Raw genomic sequence first — 13,337 nt, forward strand, 5'->3', positions numbered from 1 at the left:
CTAAACAGCGACTGCTGGATCCCCAGGTCGAATAAATCCAATGCTCCTGCTGGTAGACCCGGAGTCTCAGCTCTTGGGCATTTTTTTTTAAATTCTAGGTGTCATTTTTCAAATGGTGGTTTTAATGGACAAAAAGTAAAGAAGGGCAGAACAGAAGAATTTAACTTTAAATGTTTTCTCTCCAGGATGTGGTCTTCAATCACGTCCTTTTTCCTCAAAGTCTCTCAGTTGCTGCATTTGTGTATGCATGTGCATTTGTTTCTGTCTGAATGTACTATGTACAGTTTATACAGCATGTGTGTATATATTTGTGTGTATGGGAACATGTAGAGTCTGTATGTGCTGCATGTGTATTAACGTGTGTAGGAAGGACAGAGAGAAGAGGGCAGAGGCAGCCAGGTGTGTGTGTGTGTGTGTGTGTGTGTGTGTGTGTGTGTGTGTGTGTGTGTGTGTGTGTGTGTGTGTGTGTGTGTTTTTGAACCTGCTCGTCTGGCCAACACACTCTCACTCAAAGCGTTCGTAGTTCCTCGTCTGTCTCACACGGGGCACCATGTCCTTCAGGAGTCTGCGTACACAGAAACAAGGTCTCATTGTAAAGTATGTGAATGTGCAGATTGCAGAAATTACTTCTGCAAGATGTCTCGGCCTGTTTTGGCACTCAGCAGCCAGTGTAGCCAGTACAGAGCTGTCGAGTTGACATGTGAATCTGGCATTTATAGAATATGGATCAACCTTATAGAAATGATGACATATACAATTCAATAGGTCAAAGAAATGTCCTTACTTGATGCCATATGCCAAAATGATGAGTCCAATAACAACTCCCATGGTGCCATCCAGAAACCAGACGTCAGTATGGTGCTTGAAGACTTCGGCGCTGATCAAAATGGAAAATCCCATAATTGAACCGACCAGAGAGTTGAACCCTAAAAAGCACAAACAACAAGTCTTTTTATGTGTATGAGTACTGGAGTAGTTCCAGTTACCCAAACTTAAATACTCATTACTAAACCTGATAATGACCCATCAAAGGATTTACGCGGTTATTGTCAAAAGTGGTACACAGGTTTGAACATAAAAAGTAGTGGGTTTATCGGAGGGTAAGCTATTTTGGTGTTGAAGGCTTGTATGACATTTTGTTTGATTCACCTATTTGCTTTCGTGCTGAGATTCAGATGAGAATATTAATGCCACTCTCGTGTCTGTACAGTAAATATGAAGTTACAGCCAGCAGCCAGTTAGCTTAGCTCATAGCATAAAAAACTGGGCAGGGAAAAACAGCAAAGCCTGGCTGCCTACAAGAACCTTCAAAGCCGACTAATTAAAATGTTACATCCCAACTGTTTAAACTGTATAAAAGTAAAAAAAAAAACAGTTTTAAAATATAGGGGTTATGGTCCGGACTGCAATTTTCTTTTCCTGGAATTGGCTAGTAGTCGTTGCCTTCATTGGTTGGTTAGGTTTAGGCATAAGGAGTGAGATTAGTTAAGGTTAGGGTAAGACTATCAGGGTAAGCCAATCAGAGGCAGAGTAGGGCGGGTCATGCCTTTGCCATCCTAGGAAAAAAATATTGTGCCCCGTAATATTTCTTGGCCAAGCGCAGTGACTTCCTGGAGTTCATTCGTCACCAAAACGGTTGCCAGGCATCCAGCTTTAGAGGAATTTTTGACCTGCGGACAGAGCCAGGCTAGCTGTTTCCCCCTGTTTCCAGTCTTTGTGCTAAGCTAAGCTTACCAGCTGCTGGCTGTATTGGTTCATGTTTACCATACAGACATTAGAATGGTATCCTCTCAGCTTTTGTCTAAAAATATGTGGGATTCCTTTAAAAATACCTCAGAGGTGGCAGAGGAGAAAGGAGTCTTTTTTGAAACCCTCAAATATGAATGGATATAACTGCTAACATCCTTGTTGACTACATCTACTGTATTTGAGTTACCTTGTATAGCTACTGATGTGTTTTTTTTTATAATTGCATTTCTCCTTGTGTGAAAGCCAGCACAGTGGGTTATTGTCTCGCCTGCAGTTAGTGTATGGTCTTGTGGGAAATAAATCCAGTCTCTGAAAACAGCAACCTCAGGTTTATTGGATTGATGCCCTGTGCGTTCTGAGACCTGGGGATAGCAGTGCGAGTGTGTGTGTGTGTGTGTGTGTGTGTGTGTGTGTGTGTGTGTGTGTGTGTGTGTGTGTGTGTGTGTGTGTGTGTGTGTGTGTGTGTGTGTACTGTGCTTTTGTTCAAATGCCGCATGTGATGCTGCATGTGCCTATGAGCAGCCAGTGGGTCATAACCAATCCAGAAAAACTTCCAATCCAGCTGTGAGAGCATCTTTCTCTCACATACAAACATAGAAACACATATACTCAGTTTTGTGGCTTTGGTTTTATTGCTTGGGATTCGGATACCTTTTGCACGCTTGGGTTAGAGTACCCTAACATTAACCCTGGCCTTTTACACTTAGGCCAGGATTAGGCAAAAGTCTTTCAATGTTATGCTACTTTTACCTCAATCCATTTATTTGGCAGTTACTTTACTAAGTTACTTTAAGTTACTTTGCAGTTTAAGCCTCTGAAGGCCTATAATGAGCATATAAAATGTGATGTATTATTATACAGTTAACTACGCAACAGGATATACAACAAGAAAATTAGCTCTGAAATGCCTTTGACAAGTAAATGCAAGAGTAATAATAAACAAATACAAATAATATCTAATAATATATCAAGGGCCATTTTCCTGCATAAAAAATGTTTTCTTAGGATACTTCTGCTGATAATACTTGTCTACTTCTACACTATGGTATTTCTAGTTTGTCTTTAAGTAAATTATCTTCTACCACTGTTTTCACTACATACATACTATTTTATTCAATTGTAACTCTTGCTTTTCATAGCATGCAGAAATCATTTTAAGGCCATATTTATCCCCCTAAAAACTAACTATTTCACAAAAGTCAGTTTTGTAACGGCTCTGGTTGCCCGTCATTAGCAGGAGAGACACAGACATTGATCATCAACACTGAAAGGCTGAAGAAATTACTAATAAGTGATGGGGAAAAAGATAATTTTCCTGGGCATAGTATATCCTCGTGCCATTCTGTAGGCATCCGTAAGCTTTGTTAAGACCTCCGAGACTGGTGTGCTGTGTGTGTGGACGTGTGTGGGCGTGTGCCTTACCGTCAGTGATAAGTGCCCGGCTAGTCAGCACTCTTCCCAGCATGAACTTGGCCACAGCTAGCACAGCACATGTGATCCCGCTCACTACAGACACACTGTAGAGGAAGTCATCCTACAGGGAAGAGAAGATAGGTTGTGGTAAACCATGTGTGCTTAAAAATAAAGCATGCAAATGAACCCAGAAATATGCACACAGTATCTGTAAAACAAACACAAAAAAGCACATGAACATTATCAGTCAGAATGACCCACAAAGCTTTCCTGTGCGCACACACACGCGCACACACACACACACACACACACACACACACACACACACACACACACACAACTTGGTGCATCAACCGAAGGTCATTTAGATGGCATCTTTCAGTGATATGAAGGTCTGGTGTTTTTAAGTCTCAAACGGACTAAGCAAAAACCAGCACTTGACCCCAGAGTGTGTGTCTATCAGATTTAATTGGGCCAACAGGGACCAGAGAGACGAGACGAGGAGGAGAGAAAAAGAACAAAGACAGAAACTAAGACAATAAGAGACACATGAGAGAAGACTTCACCTTTGTTCACCAGACTTTTGTTAGGGCTATTTTTACCAGATACTCATAAAAGTACATGTGTTAACTATTAACATTGAATAGGTTTACATGCACATAATATTCCGGTTTTGTCCTTATTCCGAAAAAGACAATATTCTGACTGAGCTGTGTACATGGCTAATGAAAGTGAATATTACAATAATATTCCAGTTTACAGGCAGCCATGCAAAATAGATGGCGGACTTGCTGGACCGTTCAAACACAACATCCCTCTTTCATTTGTTCAACCCCCTTCTTGAAAAGGTCGCCGTAGCGATGTTTGTTGATATCCAAGTCTTTCATAATGTTTAAAAAGTATAGCAGTGCTAATCCTTCTTTTCTTTCGGGCATGCATCTCTACCACAGCCCTGCAAACTGTTGGCTGGTTAGTATGTGTATAACAACCATTGCAACGCACAGAGCTGACCATAAGCCGTAAACCGGCAAGAGGCTGTAAACTGGACGTAAACTACAGAAATATATAGATTGAGACGCAGATTCCGAATGCGCTGTATACGTGGAATTCTAAACTCCCGTAGATTTCTGAGGACTATGGTTAACTGCTCCTCAGATCTCTGCAGGGTAAATCCAGACAGCTAGCTAGACTATCTGTCCAATCTGAGTTTTCTGTTGCACGACTAAAACTACTTGTGAACATACACACGTTCCACCAAAACTAGTTCCTTCCGAGGCTATTTTGCAGCTGCACCGTGGTTTTACCCGGTGCTTAGCGCCGCCCATGACGATTGTGATTGGTTTAAAGAAATGCCAATAAACCACAGCACGTTTTTTCCCATCCCGGAATGCTGTGTGGACAAGCCAGACACTCCTCCACAGCGCTGTGAAGGAAGGTCTGGCAAAGCGAGACTATATTCCATATATTATAATAGTATGTATTTATTCAAGGCACTACACACTCATGGTCCACCCACACAGGTGCTTTCACTTAATCTGCCAGATTAGACTCTTTGTAAAGAGTATGCTTGACTAAAATCACATTTTTGTTACACCTTATCATTCTTACTGGTTTGTGAAGTATGGTGACCTTGTGTAATTCCAGCATAGATCCAGCCAGCAACTGATTGAGTGTGGGTGCACAGGGTCTTGAAGAGTGGAATAGGCCTTTTTCACAAAAGATATATGGGCATGTCAAAGTAGGAAAAGCAGATAAATAACGGCAACGCTAACGATGGCTGAATTCAATTTAGCTGCTTCAGTTTTAGGGTCCTGGTTTGTTAATGCTGCTGACTCACTGTCACGGCTTACTGGGTGTAATGTTATTAGAAACAGCTTTTCCTACTATGAGAAGTTTAAATGTCCCTACATAATATGTATTCAATGGTTTACTCTATAGTGCGCAGCAAATACAAATTGAGGACATGTATCATTGGCGTCATCATGACATCAACTCTACAGCTGTCATAACATTACAGACAAAATTACACAATGGTAACTTTCACATAAGATATAACGCATTGCATTGTGGGATTGTTAACAAAAAGTACATGCCATGGAATTTTGAGGGCATTATAAAGATATTTAACACTAAAATAAAAGTGTTAATGGAAAATACACTGAACTATATCTCTCACACACACACACACACACACACACACACACACACGATTGCCGGTCACCAAATAACTTAATCCCTTGCACCCTTTTTACTCCCATTTACTTGAATTAGATGAAGGCAGAATAAGGAAGAGCTTGTGCTAAACAAGTGCACTGTTTCAGTGTTGCTGACTACAATGTAGTTAGTGATTTTGGATCTCTGCTTTATGGACTCTCTATCCATGCATCATTTGTACATTTTGTTTTCAATAGGATGAAAGAGGGTATAAAAAAAGGACCCCTTTTAGTTTTTTTTAGTTTTAATTTTGCCTTTAGGCAATTCCTTATTTAAATTGTTAGGCGTTTTTTTTTATTGGGGAAGTCTCACAGTGATCAAAATCAGAGAACAAACTGTAAAAACGAATGTGTGTCACTACGTGTATGTTTTTGTTGCTTCAGTGTGTGTTGTCCTCTCTGCATCTAGCACAGAGTCAGAGGGAGACAATCTCAGCTCTCTGTGTTTAATCAGGCACTAGACACAGACAGCCTGCCATGAGAGCAGCGAGCCGGGACGTGATGCGAATCAGGATTCCTGATTTTCTCCACCCTCTGTGCGCTCAATGTGATTTTACAGCCCAATACTTCAGGGTAGCAACGTTTACAGTATTACCACTGGCTTTAGTCAATAGCACTATCAACTGAGAAACCTCATATTCAGCCTGCAGATTCCCCTTTCCCCCCTGAACGTTTCATTTCCATTTTAGTTTTTTCCATCAACTATCTGGCTCTTTTTTCATGCACGCTGTCCTGCAGCTTTACAAACAGAGCACATTAACAGATCAAAGATAGTTTGATAAATCACCACTGACTTCTGTTTGATGAAGACTTCCTTGAAACAGCCTGTTTCGACCAAATAAAAGCCCAATCAAAGTGAGGCTATGAATGACAAGTCTGAAACCCATAAAGCAGTGAAGACAGACATAGTAATGGAGGGAGACAGACTAAGGGAGAACCATAGAGGTTAGAGAAAGAGTCTGGATGTAAAGTTGGGGGTGAGGAGATGTGGTATGGAGGGAGGGGACAAAGAGAGAGTGTGAAAAAAAAAAATAATGAATGAGAAAATAGATAGGGCCTGGATAAATGAGACAGAGAATGAGATGGATCCTTTACACTCCTGCATCTACGAAATCTTGCCAAGCCAAGTAGCCTGCGAGAGTATTTTGCATAAAACGACAGATTGGACAAACGGATAATCAATCAGATGTCGGTTAAGACCCAGATGTCTGGGGCCCAGATTGAAATGGAAGATGCAGTACAAAGACAGTGAGGTAAAGGGAGAGAATGTCAAAGAGACAGACAGTGGTAATAGGCTCTTGCTGGTGTCAGGAAGCTCCCCTGAGACCTAACACCCCCAGTTTCTATTAACATAAAGGAACTGGAGCATCAAACGCAGTCTGCAGAATAGCAGCCCTCAACCCGCTTCTCTGCCAGCTTCAGTCTCTTGGCGTTTTATTTGTGGTCAAAGCGAGCATCAATGAGTCATTTTTTTACAACATCAAACATGGGCTTAAAAATGATCAAAAAAAACACACTTGGTTTGTCTGGTACAGATATTTATACATTCTCACATCAGAACTCTTCTTCATATTTATCTTTCCTTTTAAATCTCATTTTATCCAAAAATTTCCAGTGACAAGAAGAAAAAAGAGAGAGACTGTGTGTACAACGGTTGCCAGCTATGTTATAACCGATCTGCCACTGAGGGCGATGGCCAATATTTCCGGCTTTCCATTGTAGCCAGCGTATATTCGGGTGCTCTTCTGTGCGCCAGTCATAGTTTACAGTCTGATTAGCAACTTGGGGCGTGAGAATGGAGTTGGAGTTGCAGAGACAAACGTCTACATTAATTTAATTTTAAAAAACCTTACGAAGGCTAAATTGTCTTTAGAAGATGGCGACGGGTTCAGAGATTGCATTTTGACCAATGCATTCTGTCGCTTTTCCTCTCCACACAGACTGCTTACCTGGATGCAACCAAAGCCTCCTCAAACGTGATTGGCCAATACTACTTGGGGTAGCAAACAGACTACAAATGAAAACCAGAACGCTTCCAATCCCAAAATCTTGTCCCGTTGCCTACAGATGCTGCATTCACAGTTGGCACATTGGTTGTTTGGAGCGATTAATGGCGCAGTGGAAAGATTTGCGCAAATGATGCAAGGCTAAAACTGTCTTCACTTTTGGAGTAAATAGAGCTTAAATTTACTTTCTGTCTATATATTTTTATAGCAATTGTTTAAGAGTCATGGTCAGAAATAGCCTATACAGAACGTTAGAACTTAAACTATATGCACAGATAAAGAACATTTGCATTACAATAAACTACAAGCAAGAAACTTGTTCTTCATCTTAAAAAGGAACCCTTTAGAGTTTTGGTCACTAGTGGCACTATGGAGCTTGGTTTTTATTGGCGGGTATATCTCGTGCACACGCACAAGGACACAGCACATGTTCTGGCACGCATTCGACATTCCTGACAAAGAAGACAGTTAGCCAATAGCAACATGGATACCAACAATGCGCGCACACACACACACACACACACACACACACACACACACACACACACACACACACACACACACACACACACCCTTTATTTCTGACAGGATAGACTTGAAAGGGGAGAGAGGGGGGGAATGACATCCAGCAAAGGGCCGCAGGTCAGAGTTGAACTTGCGGCCGCTGCGTCGAGGACTACGCCTCTTTATATAGGCACGCGCTCTACCAGGTAATCTACCCAGGCATCTTTTTTTTTTTTTTTTTTTTTAAATCGGATTTGCATGTGGTTCATAAGGAAGGAAATGCTTTCAATAAATGTGTTAGGACATTTTCACGCGTTTACAAGAAAACTCCACCACAGGTTAAGGGCCCAATAGCAGAGATGGGGACTTGAGTCTGAGACTCAGACTCAAGTTGCACTTAAGTCGCACAAACAGCTGACTTCAGACTTGACTTGTGACTCAACCCAAAAGACTTCAGACTTGACTTTTTAAATCTAAATTTAGTCATATATTTCTATTTTCTTTTATTGGTGCATATACGTTGGGGAAATGTATGACAAGCTGCTTGTCCCCTGCCCTTTGCCATAATGTGCAATGTAACGCATGTGCTATGCCTATGTGCGCGCACTCCCATAAATGCATTGACGATAACGACATCAAGTCCTCCCGGAGTTGTGTCTTTTGTCATTAGTTTTGCCTTCAATAACTTGGTAAACAGTGGCAGTAAGCCAACAGCTACATGCAAGGTGTGTGGCATCAACAACGTGGAACTTCATCAGGCATCTCAAAACGCACCCAGATAGGTCAGTCACTTGCTAATGCGAAAGAGACGTTAAATTTAGCATATATTGTCACAGGTAACAAGCTAACCATCGAAAAGTGTTGTGCTAATGCTGGCAACATGCAAATTGTATCTTTATAGTTGTATCCATATGATGTGACAGACTTAGGTTAATATTTCACCAGGTTGTTGTTAAATAGCAATACGGAAAGTATCATTTCTCACATGTTTGCACCATAGTTGGTGTATTAACTTTCAATACAGAGGTTTCCATCAAACTTTGAACACTGAAAAACGTAATGCATGAGGTTGGGCTTTACAGCCAGTTAGTAACACAGACAATTTTGCTGCAGATACCAAAATGTTGAAAAATACAGTTATGAAATTGAAACGGAGTTCTTAATTTGGGTTTCTTCAGATTGTATTGCAGTAAACCCCATAAAGTTATCCTACAACTGATTCTGATACTGTACTGTATGGATGGTAGCTACAGGACATGCTTTGAATTCATAAGATTTAACAATACAGTGTTAGGGACAGATCAGATGGCCAGCGACTTGACTTGGACTCAAGCTCAAAAGGCTTGAGACTCGACTTGGACTTCCAAGAAATGACTTATGAACATCTCTGTCCAATAGTCCAACAAGTCTCAAATGTACCTCTCAGCTCAAGGTTGTTTTAAAATTCAAGTGTGAACTGTGTTGTGTTCAAAAACATCAACAGTGGAATGGGAAGACATTTCTGGATTTGGGAGCACTGCTGGGCTCTCTAACAAAATCAAAGGTGCATCTTAGACCTCTGAAACACGGAAGCTAGGAAACTTAAAGAGGAACTAAGTGGTTTTTGGGGGTGTGGAAATCTCTCTTGGCTTCACTGGTTAGTGAAATGAACAGATGGTGAAGGTAAATCATTTACAAATCAAAGAGGAGGGTTCAAAGCAAAGAACTGGAAAGGATGCAATGGGCACTCCCCAAACAGTGTGACGATGGAAGAGTTGGGCCGTGCCCCAGCAACAGAAAGATGAGACTATTTTGAGACCTTATTCATATTCTTAACACCTCCAGAGAGAGGTGTGTGCGCGGGCTGGGGTGGGTGGTTGACATTAAAAAACTAAAAGTGTATGCATGTCTGTGTCAAAGAGAGAAAAGGAACAACAGTCAGGTGGAGGGAGACAAAAACACTGACGTCAGAGCAGCTACAGCAGAGGGCTATAAAAAGATGCGGCACTCACAACAATGAATGATGTGTGTGTGCACGTTTGTGTTGCTCTGTGCGTACCTGTACTGCATGTGTCTATATTGACTCAAATTGGGAGCATATGGAACTCAAGAATCTTGTTCATTTGTTTTCATTGTGCCAGCTTGTGTGTGGTATGCATGTGAACGTGTGCACAGTGTGTATGTGGGGTAATGTGTGCCATAATCTCACAAACACACTTGCCAGTTTTCTCGTAAACATGTTTATATTGTTGAGAAAATAGCCAGGAGCAGCTAATGTGTTGTGCCATTTTCAATAAAATACTGTAGAAAATCACAAAGCCCAATGCAAGGTGTAAACTGCTGCACCGGCAAAAAAAAAAAAAAAAAAAAAAAAAGAAAAAGATATTTTAACTTTGAATTAAACAGCACTTTATAAATAAATAAGCCCTGCCCTGATCAGAACTGCCAAACACAAAACTATGACCATGCAATCCAATGCCATAAGGCATCATTATTGTAAACGAATGATCAGAAATATTTTTTTACATTCCGATATTCAGTTTAAACATTTTAATGTAACACTTTACACTCTACCAATTTTACACAATTTTCTTGTCACAAGTTGTACACTGCTCGTGAAAACAGTTGTACGGGTTCTACTTTGGCTCTAGATGAGCTTTCCAAAGTTTAAAAAAAAATAACCCTGAGGAGTTGGGGCTTGATATTTAAAAAGTATAACAGAAAGCCTGTGTTACAAACTCCAGGTGTGAAGTTTGTAACACTAACTAACACATCAACACCAAAAATGACTACATATATATGTCACACAGTTCTTGTGTAGGCATGGACATCAACCCAACAATATTGTTCAATATAAACAAAATTGAGAGAGAGAGAGATCTTACCACTTCTGGGGGCACCCTGGTAGCAAGATCATGGATGGCCTTTCCAAGGATGCACAAGGAGGAGAGAATGAACAAAACCCCAAGGATTACACATGCTCTGCAGATGGACAGACGGACAGAAAGACAGAGAGCAGAGTGTTGGTAGTTAGCTTCAGTGAGTGGGATCTCTTTGCTAAACCTGTCATGTGGAAGTTATGTAAAGTTGATCCAAAGCAATAACCTAAAGAAGGTGACTCGAAAGCAGTCACAATCTCTCTCAGTTCTTGTCTCTCTCTCTTGCATTTAATTCAAGATCATTTGTAATAATGAAAATAATATTCCTGCTGCAGCAAAGACCCAAACAAAGTCAAAAACCAAAGTTTCCCGACATAAAGAGTTATAAATGATACTGACAGTGGCCTCTGGCAGTCTGGAAAAACAGGAAAGGTTTTTACCAACCTCTATGAAATATTTAAGGAACATTTTAACAAAAAATTAAAAAGGCAGTCATTAACAACTCCAAGTTAACTGTTCAGCCAGTGCACCTTTAAAAACGACATGTCAGTAAGTGTGTAAAAGTGATATGGCATTGTGGTGGTAAGCCTACTGATGCATAAATTCCCTTAAATTACACTTAATATTAAAATGAATTTCACAGGCTATTGTTAGAATTAGCAGCATGACTGTGTCTGGCACAGTGAATGACGTATAATGCAGAAACTAACTGACTGAAAAAGACAAAGAACATTTATGTCTGATTTGAGTGATAACATCTAATCTCACAACTACATTTCTCAACACAATCAGTGTTTGGGAGATTTCAGAAGACGGTTTTACACTGTATTTAGGGCACGGTGTGGTACCAGAATAAACAAGGTTGCCGACTTCCATCAGAGCACTTGAGTTAAAAAAAATAATGGGGGGAAAAAATGGCATAATATTACAAATGGTATGCAAATACAAATACACTCTCCATCCAAGACAATCTTTATCCATTTGCCCCAATCTAATTCAAAATCTGTTATTATCCCCCTATGGCCCTGTCTCTTATGCCTCTGTATCCAGTCTTTCACTTACATGCACAACAACCTACAAGTCTCATTCTGTCTCATTCCCACAATGTTATTTTTGTTTTTTTATATGTAGTACCAAAAGACAGGGCTGGACAATTAATCAAAAAGTAATCAAAGCTGAAATTGAGATTGCTCTAACCGTCATAATTTTCCCAGGTCGGTTATTTCAGTTTGTTAATCATGTTAATACATTCCCCACTGTGTGTGTTCTCATGTACTTTCCCCTTAAAAACATACTAACGTGTGTGTAGTCATGTGACTCTGCCCCGTCCAGTATGTGGCATGGAAGCAACATGGAAACGAGTCCACTGAGCAGGAGCAGCTTGTACCAAAGAAAAACGCAACATCTGTCGTTTGGACACATTTTGGCTTCAGTAAAGACACTAAAGTAATAAGTTTAGCCAACAAAAGGCAACCGTGAGCCAGTTACAAAATAATCATTCAATAATCGGAATCGAGGTAAAGTCTTCAATTAATCGTGATTTAGTTCATCATCGTTCAGCCCTACCGGAAGACCCAACAAACTTACATGTGCAATATCAAGCTAAAGGAAGCCTCGGCCCGGCCTCGAAACATATCCAGACAGGCTTCTCAGAGGTTAATGAACATGCTTTATTATACCTCAATGGTGCAAAAATAACTTCTGTAATAAAATAAAATAAAATCTCCAACAACCTGTAACAAAATAATAGCTCTCTTTTAAAATACATAAATAATATGAAATAATGTTCTAAATATGACCTCATCTGTGTTAGAAAATCCAGCTTCAACAAAATATCTCTTAATACCTTTTCAATGTAATAAGATAAATAATAAAGACACTGAAACATATGTGCCAGACACTGAAACATATGTGCCAGCACTCCGCCTCCCACTTGTCCGGTCCCGACCGGGACGGTACGTGGGACATTTCTTTTGCTGTTCAACTGTGAAGCGGCACTAGTCTTGTTTTGTGGTTGTGCGCAGGCTCCGTAGCCTACGTAAGTGGCCCGATGTTTATACTTGTGCGCTGGTGTGTTCGTCGATCCGGCATGTGTGTGTGCGTGGGGAGTGGGTGATAGAGCGAGGGAGAAGAGAGAGTGACGGCTAGCGAGTAGCGACTCTAGAGTCATAGTGAGAGAAAAAGTGTCTCCCCTGTGTTTTCTGACCACGGTGGGAAAGCTTTAGCAGGAAACGCGTCAGCATTTTGTGTCCAATGCTGCTCCGCTGTCTGCCCTGGTCCCTGAGTATGTGCGCGTCGCAGAGCCGCCCACAAGGCAGCCTCTCGGGAATTACGTCACACAACAAAGTACCGTAGTACTGTGTGCAAAGCGGCAGTCAATTTAAGCACACGCTTAATGGTCCCATGAAAAACAGTGAAAACCGGACATTTTCAAGAATTTATAAAACCCCCCCCGGACTTCCCGGACAGTAGGTAAAAAGTGGACATGTCCGGGCAAAAGAGCACGTTTGGTCATCCTAGTGTATAGGAAATGATTGCTCTCACTCTTGGGGCCCTATTGGAACGATCTAAGTGCACGGTGTGAAGTGCATGGC

At 40.9% G+C, this 13,337-nt stretch overlaps 1 protein-coding gene across 2 annotated transcripts in view; it reads right to left on the minus strand.

Moving 5' to 3' along the window:
* Window positions 1–436: 436 nt before the first annotated feature.
* tmem163a (transmembrane protein 163a) overlaps window positions 437–13,337 on the minus strand; it is a 64,023-nt gene continuing 51,122 nt past the window's right edge. For both annotated transcript variants that reach the window (XM_028591316.1, XM_028591317.1), the window contains exons 5-8: window positions 10,750–10,846; window positions 3,172–3,283; window positions 785–926; window positions 437–565 (exon numbers count right to left, since the gene is read on the minus strand). In XM_028591316.1, the coding sequence (XP_028447117.1) occupies window positions 505–565; window positions 785–926; window positions 3,172–3,283; window positions 10,750–10,846 (412 nt within the window). In that variant the 3' untranslated portion in view covers window positions 437–504. The remainder of the gene's footprint in view (window positions 566–784; window positions 927–3,171; window positions 3,284–10,749; window positions 10,847–13,337) is intronic.

This window comes from Perca flavescens, chromosome 11 (genome assembly GCF_004354835.1).
Source record: "Perca flavescens isolate YP-PL-M2 chromosome 11, PFLA_1.0, whole genome shotgun sequence".
Taxonomy (NCBI): Eukaryota; Metazoa; Chordata; class Actinopteri; order Perciformes; family Percidae; genus Perca; species Perca flavescens.